Source organism: Netta rufina (genome assembly GCF_964035555.1).
Source record: "Netta rufina genome assembly, chromosome: 6".
NCBI classification, from domain to species: domain Eukaryota; kingdom Metazoa; phylum Chordata; class Aves; order Anseriformes; family Anatidae; genus Netta; species Netta rufina.
Window position 1 is genome coordinate 29,711,397 of NC_140129.1, and position 16,891 is coordinate 29,728,287.

General features: G+C 40.2%; 1 protein-coding gene across 1 annotated transcript; it reads left to right on the forward strand.

Annotated features, from left to right (window-relative positions):
• The first annotated feature begins 2,461 nt into the window (after positions 1-2,461).
• MCM6 (minichromosome maintenance complex component 6) lies at positions 2,462-15,008 on the forward strand. The gene is made up of 17 exons (XM_084288632.1): positions 2,462-2,571; positions 3,647-3,793; positions 3,977-4,087; positions 4,605-4,854; positions 5,571-5,736; positions 5,819-5,964; positions 6,817-6,967; positions 7,618-7,759; positions 8,750-8,891; positions 9,035-9,142; positions 9,731-9,886; positions 10,937-11,065; positions 12,045-12,206; positions 12,782-12,917; positions 13,188-13,355; positions 13,717-13,856; positions 14,585-15,008. The coding sequence occupies exons 1-17, from the start codon at positions 2,465-2,467 to the stop codon at positions 14,696-14,698; spliced, it is 2,475 nt and encodes an 824-aa protein (XP_084144758.1). The 5' UTR covers positions 2,462-2,464; the 3' UTR covers positions 14,699-15,008.
• Positions 15,009-16,891: the final 1,883 nt, after the last annotated feature.

Below are 16,891 nucleotides of genomic sequence, written 5' to 3' on the forward strand. Positions count from 1 at the left end.
ACAACAAAAAAAAACAACTGATATTCTTGCAGACTTGTGAAGCTTGAAACGATTTGTTCTTTTGACTCACATTCATGCAGGAGCTGCATAAGTTTAATCAGATATTATTTGATGTAAAAGGCACAGTGCTTCATTCACACACTGATTGTGCCAGTAACTTTACCATCCTTTGTCCCTTAAGGCTTTCCTGATAATAGAAGGAAGATTAAATGAAACTGATAGGCTGCTCTCACAGGATCTTTTTGAGGGAAGATGCTAAGCCCTGCGTGTTTCAGTTTCCAAATAAAACTTGAGGAGTCTTTCAGACTCTGGTCTCAGTTGTGGGTTGTGTGAGGTTTCCCCCACCCCACTGTTTAAAAGGGTTAGAAGTGTGAAGATGAGAGGGAACAGAGGTCCTGTACAACACAGTGCCAATTTTCTCATACAAGACATGTACAAGAGCACAAATAGGTTGGTTTCTGCTGGTAAACCACAGCAAAGAGCCACTGTGTTCCAGCCAGAGTGACACACCTGCAGCAGCAGGGCACTCCTCTACATACACCGCTTGTGCACTGGCTGTAGGGCAACCTGGGGACCTGTCGGTGTTAACCATCAACACTTCAGCACTTCGGTATTTTGGCTGTTCGCACTTAACCAGCGGTCATGCCTCAGGTACGTAAGCAAAAACTGAAACATGGAGTCCTCTAACACATGCACTGGGCTATTTTTTTCTCCTCCTCCCCAAACAGCCTCGGGGAATAAATAAATAAGAGCACAGGGCAAAAAGAAAGACTGTGGGGTAAACAACTTTTTTTTTTTTTTTTTTTTAATAAAAAAAAGTGTGTATGAAGAGACTGATTTTTTTTTTTTTTTTTGTGGTGGTGTCATTTTTAAAGGGAGACTGGGAAAAAAAGATTACCCCGCTTTTTCCAGAGAGTCCCATAGAAAAAGAGAGACCAGGGGAGGGGAGACTGGAAAAATAGATTGTGGAAGGGGATGACTAGAAAATAAAGACTGAAAAGAGACTGAATAGAGAGAGGCTCTGGAAAAACACAGTGGGGGAAGGAAAGGTGCAGCTCTAGAAAACAAATCCTAGAGTTCCTTTTTTTAAATGGAGACTGGGAAAAACAACTCTGTGGTTTTAAAAAAAAAAAAAAAAAAAAAAAAAAAGATTCTGTTGGAAAAAAGAGCATGGGGAAACCTCGTTTTCCCCATTTTTTTTTTTTTTTCCTCAAAGAGACTGAAAAAATAGGAGGAACTCATGGGATGGGGAATGACACTTCTTTCCAATCTCTCTCTCTGTTTTCCAAACAGACTCTGAAAAGGGCTTCTGGAGAAAAGGGAGTCTGAAAAAAAGAGAGGAGACTTTTTTTTTTCTTTTTTAAGGAGAGACTTGAAAAAGAGACTGAAAACAAAAACTCCGGAAAAATAGAGTAATTTTCGTTGTTGTTGCTTTTGTTTTTGTTTGTTTGTTTAGGAGTCCAGAAAATGAGGCTCTGGGAGAGAGATGGAAGAAAACTAAAGACTAAGCAAAAAAGTGAGGCAAAAATGACAAAAGCAAAAGATGATGACAACATGATAAAAAAGAGGCTAAAAATATAGATGCGCAAAACTCAGGAAAAGAGCTGAGAAGAAAAAGGCATGTTTTCTTGATAGCTGTATCTAGAGTATACAACATAACTCGCTAGATTTTAATTATTTATTGTTCCTTGTCAGTATTACCACTGTCTGTGTAGAGTGGGAGCAGATTCATTTTGGTAAAGAAAAATTAAGAAAACTCAAGAGAAATAATTATTATAGGTGACTTATGATTTCTACTGATATAAGCCTGACAACCAACTTGCTTTTGTGCCCATTTTTGCTTGTAAGTTCTCACAAAGTATGGGATTTATGGACTGCATGCAAACCTTTTGAAAGGAAATCTAAGAACACCTTCCTTGGCCATATTGCAAAGACAAGGCTCCGTGTGCTATGTGGTAAGGGCACTGCAACATAAGGGAACACTACTGCAAGAAGCTCACGATTTAGGGTTTTATTTTTTAAGGGTTTCGAGTTTTAGAAGTGCAAGAAGCCAGCCCCTGGCTGCCTTCATGACAGGCAGATGGATGTTTCTGCAGGTGTCATCGCACCTGCGACCACTTCTTCCCAGATATTAAAGCTCTCCCCGCTGGCAGCTGTCCCTGCCACCAGCTGCCCCTCAGCCACTGCTGCCGGCTTGGGACAACGCCAGGTGCCCGCCGCCATCCCTCCCTCCCTCCCGACAGCCGCCATGGCTGCGGGCGGCCCAAGATGGCGGCGGGCGGGCCGAGATGGCGGCCGGCAGCGTGGCGCTCAGGCCCCTCCTCCCTGAGGCGTTTGGCGCGAAAACCTCCGTGAGGGGCCGGGGCCCGGCGCGGCGGCGGCCGCTGATTGGCTGGCGGGGCCGAGGCGGGAAAGGCGGCGGGGCGGGGCCGGGGCTGAGGGGGCTGCGGGGACGGCGGTCGCCATGGACCTGGCGGCGGCGGGCGGCGGGGCGGCAGCGGCGGCGCCTCAGCAGCTGCGGGATGAGGTGGCCGAGAAGTGCCAGAAGCTGTTCCTGGCCTTCCTGGAGGAGTGAGCGGCGCCGGGCCGGGGCGGCGGCGGGCGGGCAGGGCTGAGGGAGGGGGCGCTGAGGGGCTGTGGGGAGGGCTCGGCCTGTGGGGAGCTCCCTGGGCAGCCGTCGTGTGGGGATTTGGGTGCTCCGGGGGCTCCTCGGGGGAGCCGTGGGGGGTTTGGGCTTTGGAGGGGGCCTCCTGCAGCGAACAACGAGCACAGAGCCCAGATCATTGAGAGCTGGGCCTGGTTAGCCTGGAAGACAATAGGCTGAGGGGAGACCTCATCTATATAATATATATATATTTTATATATATACATATATATATATGTTAGTATCAGAGGGGAGACCTGTCAAGGGGGAGACACCAGCCTCTTTTCAGTTGTGCCCAGTGACAGGATGAGAGGCAGCGGGCACAAACAGAAGCACAGGAAGTTCTGGCTCAATATGAGGGGGCGTTTCTTTACGGTGAGGGTGGCAGCACTGGGACAGGCTGCCCAGTGAGGTTGTGGAGTCTTTCTCTGGAGAAACATCTCTAGATGTTTTTGGATATCTTATATATATTCAAACTCTCCCTGGATGCCATCCTGCGCAATGTGCTCTAAGCTATCCTAGGTAGGGGAGTTGGAGTAGATGAGTTTCAGAGGTCCCTTCCAACCTCAGCCATTCTGTGATTGGGTGAATAAGGTTGGAAAAGACCTCCAAGATCATCTAGTCAAATGTCCCCCTGCCACCACTGTCACCCTTCTAAACTGTGTCCCTAAGCACCATGTCCCAAGAAAGCTGTTCACCTGATCCTAAGGGAACAAAGCCTGTCTTACTGCTGCAGGTCATGGTTAGACCACAGCTAGGAGGCTGTGTAGGAGAGCAGTAGGGCAAGAAGTAGATCCGTGTGTTTGCAAGGTGTCTGTGGAATGGGGACAGAAGGAAAAGCATCACTGGAAAAGTTGGTTGCAAGGGGATGGGGGACACCATTGTTTCCTTGCACGCTCCCCAGCACACATCATCCTTTTCTCGTCCCATGACAGCAGAAGTTTTTTGCTGCTGCCTGATGTATAACTGTCAAACATTTTCCTGAATCATGCTCACTTTCAGGTTCCAGAACAGCGATGGGGAAGTCAAATACCTGCGTGATGCTGAAGAACTGATTCGGCCAGAGCGGAACACGCTGATCGTCAGCTTTGTGGATTTGGAGCAGTTCAATCAGCAGCTCTCTACCACTGTTCAGGAGGAATTTTACAGGTAAAATGTAGAGGTTACATGAGGACTGACCTGTGCTGCCATCTCAGGCCTATAAAGTCTTACCTGAGGTTATTTGCTTTCTGTATTCTGTAAACCCTTATATATAATAAATTAGTTTTACTGGATCAAAGTTTATTGCTTAATGGATTCATAATTACTACTTTATTATTTTCTGTATTTCAGGGTTTATCCTTACCTTTGCCGAGCAGTAAAGACTTTTGCCAGAGACCATGGAAATGTTCCCTCAAACAAGGACTTCTATGTTGCCTTCCAAGATCTGCCTACCAGGCACAAGTAAGATGATTATTAATTCCTTGTGTGTTTTTACTACTGGAAAAAAGTGTCAAAGGATACTGAAAATGTTTTTGATTATCAGAATAAAACGTACAGTTCACCAGTACAATTGTGAAGAAGCTGCCTGATCTTAGGGCTGATCTTTGAAACAGTTTTTCATTTGTGAATCATAAAAATCAAATTGTGAATCAAAAGCTAGACTGAAAAGGCTCTTAAATACTGACGTTCATAGCATTCTGCAAACTAATGTAACCTCTCTATTTGCAAAGCTGGTGTAGATAGTGTGTTGCTTTTGAAGTACCAATGAAGTAACCTTTGCATTGGTTTGGCCTTTAGTATTAATCTAAAGTAAAATCAGGAAATGGGAAAATAGAAACCTTGTTTTCTTTGGCTATTACAACTGTTCTCTAGTCACAGATTGAATGAAACTATGTAGCTACTGGTTGGGTAGTACCTTTGGCCTAGAAATGGAAACCCTACTAAGAATTTAATCCCGATGAATTTCCATTTTAAACAGAATTCGAGAACTGACATCGGCGAAAATTGGCTCTCTGATGCGTATCAGTGGACAGGTGGTACGTACCCACCCAGTTCATCCTGAGCTTGTAAGTGGAACCTTCCTGTGCCTGGACTGTCAGACAGTGATAAAAGATGTGGAACAGCAATTTAAATACACGCAGCCAAACATCTGCAGAAACCCGGTCTGTGCCAACAGAAGGAGATTCCTGCTGGACACAAACAAATCAAGATTTGTTGACTTCCAAAAGGTACAGCGGGGAGGTTGGGGCAGGGCGACAACAAAAGATGACATTCCTGTGTTCTAGTGGTAGCTGCAAGGTGTTGTTTGTACTTCTGCATATCAGAGGTGGTTGATTTTGGTTCTGTCAACCTCAAAAAGAGATCTCAAGGCAGTGGAGTTTCTGAAAATAATTTTTTTTCTGTCTGTGGAAGACTTTTGTGTAAGCATGGGAAATTATGAATAGAATCAAAGCATTTTTATTGCGTGATGTGGTGTGTAAACAAGTCACTGAAAACTCATGTATTTGAGCCATTGTCAGTCTCCTGTCACAGGTACATCGTGTGTAATTATTTCATGCACGTATGAAAAGGGATATCAGCAGGGCTATTTAGTATTGGCAGTGTTTTGTTCTAGACAGATTTACTCTTCCAAATCCTCATCACATGCTATTCCGCAATAATGCTTTGTCAGTCACGTTAACTGGACTCTAACTTGCCCAAATACTTGTCCTTAACTTCAGAATTATCACTGTGGCTCTTGTGTATACTCTAAGTTTCTCTAATGCTCCTTAGATACTGGTTAGTAAAGTGTGATTTTATTTCATTAAAAAAAATGATTTCATGATTGATATGGATGGCAGTCAGCAAATGCCACTTCCTGTATTTATTTTTTAAGCTATTTTAGCTTTAAAAACAGTTTGAAATTCGGTGACATCTGAGCACTTGATGTTCTGTACCTCCTCAGGTCCGCATTCAAGAGACACAGGCTGAGCTGCCGCGAGGCAGCATTCCTCGCAGCGTGGAGGTGATCTTGCGTGCAGAAGCAGTGGAGTCTGCCCAGGCAGGTGACAAATGTGACTTCACAGGATCACTGATTGTCGTGCCTGATGTGGCTCAGCTCTCAACACCAGGTTTGTTGCTGCTGCTCCTGACCTCCGTGTGAAGTCCCTGCAGCTTGTTCTGGCGGCTGCTGACTCTTCCTTCTCGTGGCAGGAGTGCGCGCGGAAACCAGCTCCCGGCTGAGCGGGACAGAGGGCTACGAAACCGAAGGCATCCGAGGACTTCGTGCCCTTGGAGTCAGAGAACTGTCCTATAAACTAGTCTTTCTAGCCTGTTATGTCGCACCAACAAATCCACGGGTGAGTCTACAGAGAAAAATAGATCCAAGAGTACTGAAGATTTCCACTGTGTTTTCACCTCAAATTAGGGGGGTGAGGATAGGTAAAGCTTTAAATAGGTGCGTGTACCACCTTTCTTTGCATTTGACTGCCCTCATATTCTGATTGAGTTTACGTATCAAGTTCTTATCTTGTCTTTATTGTTCATAGCAATATTCATGGATATGAAATTGGAGTTTGCCAATTTCATCTGTTTATTCTAAAAAGCTAAATGATTCATTTATTTCATTCAAATTTCATACATTTCTCCAGTATTTGCTTTTCCTCCAGAAAATCCTATTGATTCATATTGTTCCAAGGAAAAAAAACTAACCTTCATGTTCCCTCTATTTTATCATATTAAATCTTGGGATGTTATTACCTCATAATAAGTAACACTGAATGTGACTGGGTTTTAGTATGGTGCGATATTTTAGGCTATAATTTCCTGCCTCATTTCAGAGTAACAAAAAGGCCATGGAAATTCTGGCTGAAGAATACTTAAAAAGGCAAATTTTAGCCAAAGGAAGCTGTACTATTTTTGCTCTCTTTTTACTCTCTAGACAAGCATCTCTGTTGTTTTTTTTTTTCTTGTTAACTGAGCTTAGACTCAATTTTCCTGCTACAGAATTGTTTGTGTGTTTTTCTGTTTGTTTGTTTGTTTTTTAAAGATAAGAGGTGATGAGCTTCCTTAGCCTAAGGCTAGTCTTTCTGAATGTGTTCTACTCAGCTTAGAGTGCATGAGAGTTTGTATAAGCTCCTGTCTGCAGTACTCGCATTCAATAGTAATCACATTTGTCATGGTTATTTATTTTTTTTAATTCCCTTGTTTAGTTTGGTGGAAAAGAGCTCCGAGATGAAGAACAGACTGCAGAAAGCATCAAAAACCAAATGACTGTGAAAGAGTGGGAGAAGGTGTTTGAAATGAGCCAAGATAAGAACCTTTATCACAATCTGTGTACCAGCCTCTTCCCCACTATCCATGGTAAGAGTCCAGTTGTTGCTTCAGAGAAAGGAGATTTCCCCTGTGAAAATATTAGTTCTTATTAATATCTTTGTAGTACCATTTTGGGAATTCATGAAAGCCCAGTACCAACTATCTCAAACTCTTCCTTCCAGAATTGGTTTTGCTAGAAAAGGAAGACCTAATTCCCAAAGACTTCCTTTGTTAAATTAGTAAGGGTTGCAATGGTAGTCAAAATGGTTTTGCTCTGTGGTGATCTACCACTTAACCCTACAGCTGACAGTTGGATATGAGCTTTATTTTATATGGGCATCCTCTGAAAGATTTAAGAGTTCCAAATCCATGTGCTGTTGTGCGTGGATGTGTGTGCATATGTCTGGTGTTGTTTCTGGCTTGGAACTGGTTTGAGAACTTACATTGGTTATGTCTGAAAAGTTTGATCAACTGAATTTTGTCCATATTTGGAGCCACCCTACTGTAAGGGAACTCAGTTGCCTTTCGAGTTATTCTTCCCTGAAACTGTATCAAGAACATAAATAGGCTTCTAGGGGATGTTTAGTAAATAAGTAATTCTGAGTTGATGTGCCTAAGTGCTCTAAAATTCTTCCAGTGGGCTAAAATTTTCTTAAAATAGGAAAAACGTTGCATGTTGAGTGTCCTTTCTTGGGTAGGTAATGATGAAGTGAAACGGGGGGTCCTGCTGATGCTTTTTGGAGGAGTCCCTAAGACCACTTCTGAAGGCACTTCTTTGCGTGGGGACATCAATGTTTGTGTTGTTGGCGATCCAAGTACAGCCAAGAGTCAATTTCTAAAGTAAGTTTCTCTTTAAAATTCAGTATTTAAATATTGCCAGTGTGACTAGAGCTATAAATGTATTACTCTGCCTTTCCTACGTTAAACAGAAGTAAGAGAAGTAAAATAGTAGAGAAGATTTTCCAGGAATAATTTGGATGTGGTTGAGTTATTTGGGCTGAAGTAAATTCAACTGGTCCGTAAGGTAATAAAAAAGAATTAATTTAAGAGGTGGTTGTTGTTTTTCAGATAATTATGAAAGTACAAGTTTTTATGTTTTTGAAAGTCATTGATTATTAAAAATGTAACATTGAATATCTTAAAATATTAGAGATGGATAAAATAGTGATTTTTTTTCCCCTCTGCTTTAGCTTAGTCTAAATTGGTAGGTCCCAACACCGATCAACCAGACAGCTATTAAGCCTGAACAATAATTATGAAATAAGTATATCTAATGGTACACATTCAAGCTATAATGCTTTTTTTTTTTTTTTTTTAACCTCAAGTTCTATTTAATATGGTTTTGTTTTCTCATGATGCTCTTTTACCTCTGGATCACTCTCTGTGAGGCTGAGGTCTACTGCATCTCAGAAATGTGGAGGCACCACAAAAGTTGCCTTTGGCTGCCTGTGGTCAGCATAGCTGCTTCCTGCTGTGCAGCCTTGTGCTGTTCCTTTGTGCTGACTTCTACCTGACCTGTGAGGAGCTGCCTGAGCTTGTGAAGTCAGCAGAAAACTGTGGGAGGAGGTCTGGATTATTTTTTCTGCTGCTATAACCAAGAGTGAATAACAGACCTGTAACAGACTGCAGTTAGATAAGGCTTAGTTCCCAAGGCTCGCTCAAATATCATTACAGATAGGGGAACCTAACTAAATGTTAACTGCTTCCTGAAGGAAGGAATAAGTCCTGGCCCTAGGGCTTGAAAGCAGTCATGCATTAAAGTTGTCTTGTTTCTGCAGGACTCAGTCTGTCTTTTTAAGTTTGTGTAACACAGTTTCTCACTTTCAATAGGCACGTGGATGAATTCAGTCCTCGCGCTGTATACACCAGCGGAAAAGCCTCCAGTGCTGCTGGTCTAACAGCAGCTGTTGTAAAAGATGAAGAGTCGCATGAGTTTGTAATTGAAGCTGGAGCACTGATGTTGGCAGATAATGTGAGTACAGGAACTAGAGAAGTTTCTGCACCCCTAGAATGGTTTTGATCAATGACAAAAGCCCCCAGACTGTCTTAAAAATGCTTTTTCTCCAAATGTGATTGAATTTGAGTAACTTGTTATTTTTTGTTCTTCTGCTGCAGGGTGTATGTTGCATTGATGAATTTGACAAAATGGACTTGCGGGATCAAGTAGCCATCCATGAAGCAATGGAGCAGCAGACAATATCCATTACTAAAGCCGGAGTAAAGGTACCTTGTGCTATTCCTTTGGCTGTGCAGTCTCCATGATTGTGTGAGTGTTTGTGGCACACGCTGATCCAACATCATCTCTCAGACTTTGATGTCAGCTCTGCAGCTGCCTTGCTGTGGCAGAGAGATCACTTATCTGCAAAGTTTTCATGCCACTTGCTCATAAATAATTGGAAACTGTACTGAAGGGAAAAAAGAGACAGTAGTGGGAAGGAACAGAAAATGGGAATGAGTATGGGGAAATTCAAACCCTGACGTAACCCTCAAATGGTGTAGATTTTTTCACTTGTGGAACGATTTGTATATATGCGCTGTTTAAAAACAGGGTGATTAGTAACAGTTTTAAAGGCTTATTTCAGTATTGGTGGTAGCTGTATGACAATGTCAAAAATTTAATCATTAAATTAAGTATCTGGGCAGAATAGGATATTGGAGCTGGGTTAAAGGACTGGTTAGAAGAGTTTGGACTCTTGAGGAGCTGTTGTTGTAATATAATCATTGCAATTCTGTATAAAAGACTTCATGCGGATCTTTTGGAGTTGCAATAAGTTGGTTTAGCAAGTCATGACTTTTTTTTTTTTTTGTCAGGCTACCTTGAATGCCAGGACCTCCATTTTAGCTGCAGCAAACCCAGTTGGTGGGCGCTATGATAGATCCAAGTCATTGAAACAGAATATAAACTTATCTGCTCCCATCATGTCTCGGTTTGATCTCTTCTTCATTCTTGTGGATGAATGTAATGAGGTAATTTTGAGCAACTGTAGAATAATTTACATCAGAAAAGACCTCTGGACGTCTCTAGTCTAACCTCTTGCTCAGAGCAGATCATTAAGAGCAGGTTGCCAAGAACTTGACCTGGCAAATTTTGAGCATCTTCACAGATGGGGATTCTTCAGTTTCTCTAGGCTGCTATGGCAGTGTTTGACAACTCTGCTTTTTATATTAAAAAAAAAAAAAGAAGTTATATCTAATCAGAATTTCTCATGGTTCAATTTGTGTCAGTTGCCTCTTGTTAATTTGGACTTTCAGGAACAATCTGGCCCCATTACATCTTGCCAATGAGGCACTTGCTTTCTTTACAGGCTGAACTCATGCAGCTCTGTCGCTCCTCACACATAATGTGCTCCTGCCCTCTGACCATCTCTGTGGCCCTCTGCAATTTTAGGTGAAACTGATCTCATGAGAGCCTCTTGCTTCTGCTTTTATTCTCTGTCTGTGAAGTTAAAAAGCTGGCAGTACAAATTTTAACACACACTGCTGAATACAAGGATACTTGTGGTGATTTGACCTGCAAACGTAACAACATTAGTCAGTTTTACAAATTGCTAGTCACTAAGGCTAAGACTTCTACCACCTGTCTATGTGGCATTTGCCTCAAGAGTATAAAAGATGCAGAGATTCATGTTGTCTCCGTACAGTTCTTTCAGATGTTTTGCTCAGCATCATTATCTAATTGAGAAGGGACTATTGAAAGAGAGTAGGCTGTAAAGAAAGCCAGTGGTTCCCACGCTGCAAAGTGCTGCTTTCTGCCTGTTCTGTGGCTAATTTGTAGCCCAGGAGAATTCCAGAAGTTGTAAATCCTAAAATTGCCTTTCATGCCTTCTCTGCTGTGTCCTTGTACTGAAACCTTCCAGGGCATTCTCCTGGGTCTTCTGGCAATGTCTTGCTTCTGGAAAGAGTAGCTCAGCCGTGACGAGTGCAAGTGAGGGAAGGGAATGGGAAGAAGAATGCAGCTGTTGTTCTGATGTTTGGCTGGTGTTGCAAAAGTGATCTAACAGAGCAATATTATTCCAGGTTACAGATTATGCTATTGCCAGACGTATAGTGGATCTGCATGCCAGAGTAGAAGAATCTGTTGATCGTGTGTATTCATTAGACGATATCAGAAGGTATCTGCTGTTTGCAAGACAGTTTAAACCCAAGGTAATACTGCCTTCTTGTATAAATTAATCTGTGTGAGAAAGTCCAAAGGATTAGTCACTCTGTAGCTTGCTTTCTTCAGACAAATGCTCCTCACGAGAGGAGCACTAAACTCAGTTGTTATCTAGAAACATCATGTATTTTGGAGCCATGCACTCTTTCTTTTTTTTTTTTCCACTCCAGAAGTCCAGACAGCCCAGATGAGATTATGTTATAATCAGTGACCTTGATCTCTTACCTCAAGAGCATGGGTTATTTGATACATGAATGCAGAGATATTCGTATTTTATTGACCTCTTGCTTAATCAAGCAGATTGTTTGTCTTTATTTTAAAAGGGTGGTGTTCCTCAATATTTCTTTGCTCTTGTTACGGTAAAACACAGAACGTGTGAAACTGCTCTAAGTACAGATTTTTGTGGTCTACCCAAGTAGCTTTTTGGATGTGCTGTTTTTTAGCTCTGTTGGAAGTTATTCTAATGTCATTCTTCTCAAATGGGAGGAGAGGACACCCTCCCTTTACAGAGTTCTGCAAACTTCCATTTAATTTCCATGTGGTGGGAAGTTTGTTTTCCAGTTGGATCTGTGTATGTGCAGATAGACAAAAGCTAATAAAAAGCACACACACAAAGCTGTACTTGGTGTTAGTATTCTTGAGCGTATACTTGTGTGTGTGTGTTTGCATGCAGAACAATCATAGAGACAGGCCTGAATTATGCCTAGAAGCAAGTCTAGAACAGAAAAACAAATTAATAAAAAATTTGCTGTAAGATAATTGATGAGTCAATGTACTTACTATGTAACTGTTACGATAATCATTATTACAATGTAGTTCTGTTACGATTGTCCATTGTATTTATGTAGGGTAAGTGTAATAGAATTGAATATTTCACAGAAAAGTCTGGAAACTGCTAATCTGATTCAAGAAGCATAAACTTGAATGCTTTTAACGTGGCAAACTGTCTTACCATCCTGTGTCACAAAGATATCCAAGGAGTCTGAGGACTTTATAGTGGAGCAGTATAAACGGCTACGGCAGCGCGATGGCTCTGGAGTGACAAAGTCATCCTGGAGAATCACAGTGCGGCAGCTGGAAAGCATGATTCGGCTCTCTGAAGCTATGGCCCGTATGCACTGCTGTGATGAGGTATCAGGTTTTTCTTGAAGGTTTATAGAAATGTTGTGGCAGCTCTGGCTTTTCTATGTCACTATGGTATTGTACATATTTAAATCCCATAAGTGAGGAGGTGGGTTATTTTTTAATTAAACACAACTTACAAAGAAACTGATGGCTTTTAGCTAATGGCTAAAGTAAGGAAGATTTGTCCAGTTTTTTCACTTCAATTCCAGAGGAGAGTCTCATTAATTATAACCTTTTTTTATCATATTGTTTTAGATCCATTTCTTTCATGTTTCTTGCTCCACTGATCCTTCTTCAAAATATTCTTGGTATAAGTAAAAAATCTTTATTGACACCACGTGATAACTAAAGTCTAAAAGGTTCATCAGGTTGTTTATTCCTTCTGTAACCTTATGTTGCAGAATACCTGTAGTAGAATGTAATTTGACTTGTGGGGTCTTTACTGCTTATGATTAATTAGCTGAGATGGGTAGAGAGACTGTCAGAATCAGGGGTGAACTGGAACTATTGGAGAAAGAAACCTTTAATACCAGAAGAGCCACCATGCCTATGTAATTCACGTTTTTTCAAATCTTCCCCAGGTTCACCCAAAGCATGTGAAGGAGGCTTTCAGGCTTTTAAATAAATCCATAATTAGAGTTGAGACTCCTGACATCAATTTAGACCAAGAAGATGAACAGCAAATGGAGGATCAAGAAGACCAAGATGGAGTCAATGGTAAATTATTTGTAGAGGGCTTTTCAAAGGGGAAAGTACCTTCAGTCTTTATAGCTTACCCTTTTTGAGTATACACTTCTCTTCAGTTTCCCACCTATTTCTCTTCTAACACTGTCTAGGAATCTTTATTCCTGCTACTAACTCTTGTTTCTTCAGCTTTTTTGTGGGCTCCACTTGCCTAGGTTGGTCAGTGCCACACTTTTTAGTGGGTCAGATTATTAGCCAGTTACACTATGTTGTAGAGTTAAAGCTGAGCATGTGTCCAAACAGGTGCAGCAGAACCTCCAGCTGGGGTTAATGGCCTTGTGAATGGGATCAATGGCCATTCTGAGGACACGAACAAGGATGGTGCACCAAAAGCTTCTCTTAGGCTGGGCTTCTCTGAATACCGACGAATTTCTAATCTTCTTGTGCTGCACCTCAGGAAAGCAGAGGAAGGTAAGGATTCGTTTGTTAAAAATATGGCATACTGAGATGTGTCAACGTGTGTGAACTGGCTCTTCATTAAAACAAATTCACCTGAAACTTAGAAGGTTTGCATTTTTCAGTGGTATTTGTTAAACGGTTCTGTGTTAAACATTTATACTCCAATTAAACCATGATAAAGCAGTCTCCTGTGCAAAGCATGGTGTTTTAAGAAGCACAAGAGAGCTATTGTGTATTTATCTTTTCAATATTACAAATGTTAACATAGATACCCTTTTCTTTTATGGTTTGAAAATTATCTTACTGCTGCTATGTTTATGCAAATTATGTGGAATGGTATTGTAATCATTTTTTTAATGCTTTCCGTTTGCAGAAGAGGACGATTCATCATTAAAGAAGAGCGAACTTATTAATTGGTATCTAAAGGAAATTGAATCTGAAATAGAATCTGAAGAAGAGCTAATAAATAAAAAGAAGATCATAGAGAGGGTCATTCACCGACTTACACGTTATGTATGTATAAAAATGTGTGGATAGTGAAAGAGGGTTTTAATATATGTTACAATTACTCATTTTTAATAGATTTCTCTAATTTGAGAAATGTGTTTTGTGTTTCTATGTCATTGACTGATGCAGCATAATGCCATCTTTGTTTAATAACTGTTAAAATTAATCTCAGAGAAAACACTGAAATAAATTAGAGGTGTGTATTAGTACAAGTTCAAACTGCTATTCTATTTTCTACTGTTTATTTATAGAAGCATAAGTGCTACTTTTCTGTATTTTTGTAGTTTCAGTTTTATTAGCAAACAAATATTAACAAAACATTTTACTCACTGGATAGCTTTCGGTTTTAGAGTGTCTTAAAATATTTCTCTGAAGTAGAAATCGTTACTTCCCAGGATCCAGTACATGCACTGAAGTTACTTGTTTCACATTTGGGGATTTTTGTAAGAAAAAAAATGTCAAAGTAGGAAAGAGATGGAATACTTCTCATTTTTAAAAGTATAAAAACACTAGAATGACATATTCCCAGAAAGCATACTACATATAGGAGATTACCACTGAAGGTAATTGTGGAAATTAGGAACCTATTAAAGAGGGAGTTGACAGCTAAAAGGGTTGAATAATTTGTCAATTAGAGGTGCTACCAGCAGAAAAAAGGAGATACTTTTTAAAAAAGGACAAACAAAACAGTCCTTTTCATTCTTGTCTGAATACAATTTTCTTGTCTGTTGCAGGACCACATTCTGATAGAGCTGTCTCAGTCAGGTCTGAGGGGTTCCAGAGAAGAGGAGACTTTTGATGAAGACCCATACCTGGTTGTCAACCCAAACTATCTGCTGGAAGACTAAAGGCGGAGATCTAGGTTGTAGAACAGACTCAGACTAGTTACGTGTTGGAAAACGCATTCTTTTCTGCATTCTTGCAATGGTTGTTACATAGCTATCTGATTCATATGAATGCTTTACTGTGTAACGCATCAATATGCAATTAATAATATATGATTGATTGTAGACACTGAGCATACCTGAAAATTTTTAAAAGTGCCATGTATTAGTTTCATTTTTAATTCTGTGTTCACTGCCATCATCCAGATGCAGAGGAGGGTCATTCAACAGCTCTTTTTAGCATCAAGCTATGTAGATGCTTTGGTTTTAAAGGGGGGGAATTTTGTTCTATTCATTGTTCTTATTGTATTTGGTAAACTTTTTATACTGTAGATTTTAAATGTTTTTCTTAATAACATAAATAAAAGATCATTAAATGTCTGGAGATCTCTGGGGGTGGATTTGTTGGTTCTGATATGTGGGGATGCTGTTTCTATGCCTGTGCTTTGAAACTGAAAAGTCAGTGATCTGAACGCCTCATGTCTTAAGAAAGATTACATTTCCCATATGACAGGCATTGTTTTTAAGAATTCCAGTAATAGATGATGAAACACTGATTGCTTCTCTTTCTTTTCAGATGTAATAAGGATGTGTATGCTCCTGTTGCATATTTAAAATAGAAAATTAAAAATAGTCAAGTTAAGTCAGGATGGCACCCCCCCAGCTTGAGGAGTATCTTGACTTGTAAGTGAATTGAAAAGTGCCATCATTTGTGAGGGATTTTAAAGTGTGTATTAGTAAACTTGCTTATAGATAATTCTATAAGAAAATTTCGCCTAAATTCCTATGGGTCTCTTCAGTCCTGTACAGTATGGGAATATTAAATTGTTTATTAAGAATTACAAATACTTGAATATTTGTAAGTATTTGTACATACAAATACTTGAACTTAGAAATATCTGAATTTCCAGTTTAACTGAAGTACCTGCATTCTAAAATAATGACTAGACTAAGTTACTTGGCAATTTAACTTCTCAAACTAGAGCATAAAAGCAATGGCCAAATGTATCAGGCATTGTATGTTTTAATAAGGCCTTTTTTCGTTGGATCCTTTTGGAATGCTAAAAGCTGCAGTCAACACTTGGGTCTGTTTGAGTGTTACTGCAAGGCCAAGCTTTGCCCTTTAATGTCCCAGGAATTTGTTGGTAGTTCAATAGGGTTCCAAATGAGAACAAAATTTGAGCTGAAAGAAAATATTCTAAGCTGATTTTGTGACCATTTCCTTGTTTGTTTCAACTCATGGTGAATAAGGAAATAACTAACTCCAGTCTGAATGTTAGCAGGATTTCAGAACAATGCTGTCACCCCAAGGGAACAGAGTACTTCTAATGCACTTCTGAGGGGTAAATACTTTCTTAAGGTGCAGGTTTTTTTTTTTTTTTTTTTTTTTTTTGATGTATCCTCCGGGATTAATGCCTTAGTTTCTTTTCCAGCACACCATCCTGCATTTGCCAAGACTGGGAATGTTCTCATTCCTTTCCATGATGTGTCCAGTTAGCAGCCTTTCACATGGAGAACTCTGTCACCTTAGGAATTCTACATCAGGAATTCTTTGAGCTGTACTGGAGGTGATACTTATCTATGGGTTTTGGAAGTCTTTTTGTTAGTTTACATTTGATTAGTAATTCTTATTTAATCATTCATTCACAGTCCTCAGTAGTTTTTATTAAAATTTGAAATCAATCCAATTGAATTGGATGCCTGCTCACATCAACAGATTAATCTTGTGAACTCAAACTAGTGGGCACTAATTCTATATGCAATAATGTTGCTCTGCTAATATTTTTCATAAACTGCATCTTGGCAAATGCTTCATTGCATTAAAAAGAACTGCCCACCTGCAACAAGTCTTATTTCATTCTATATTGTTCATAACTTACTTTTAAAATAAGGACAGGGAAAGAAATATTTGTTTTTCATTATACGTTCCTTCTTCCCCTATCCTGATCTTTGTTAATAAGCATTTGTATTAATCCTTTCTTGTAAGGAGAAAGTAAGTGTTTTTTTTCTACTTTTCCCTACAGTTCTATATGTTCCATAGGTTGAGAGGGGTCTTCTCTTTCTGGAATTAACACGGCTGTACTGAGAAATCAGCAGCAGGTGGTGCTGTAAAGTTCCTAGTCAAGCTTGTCAAATCCACTAGAGGAAAAAAAAAAA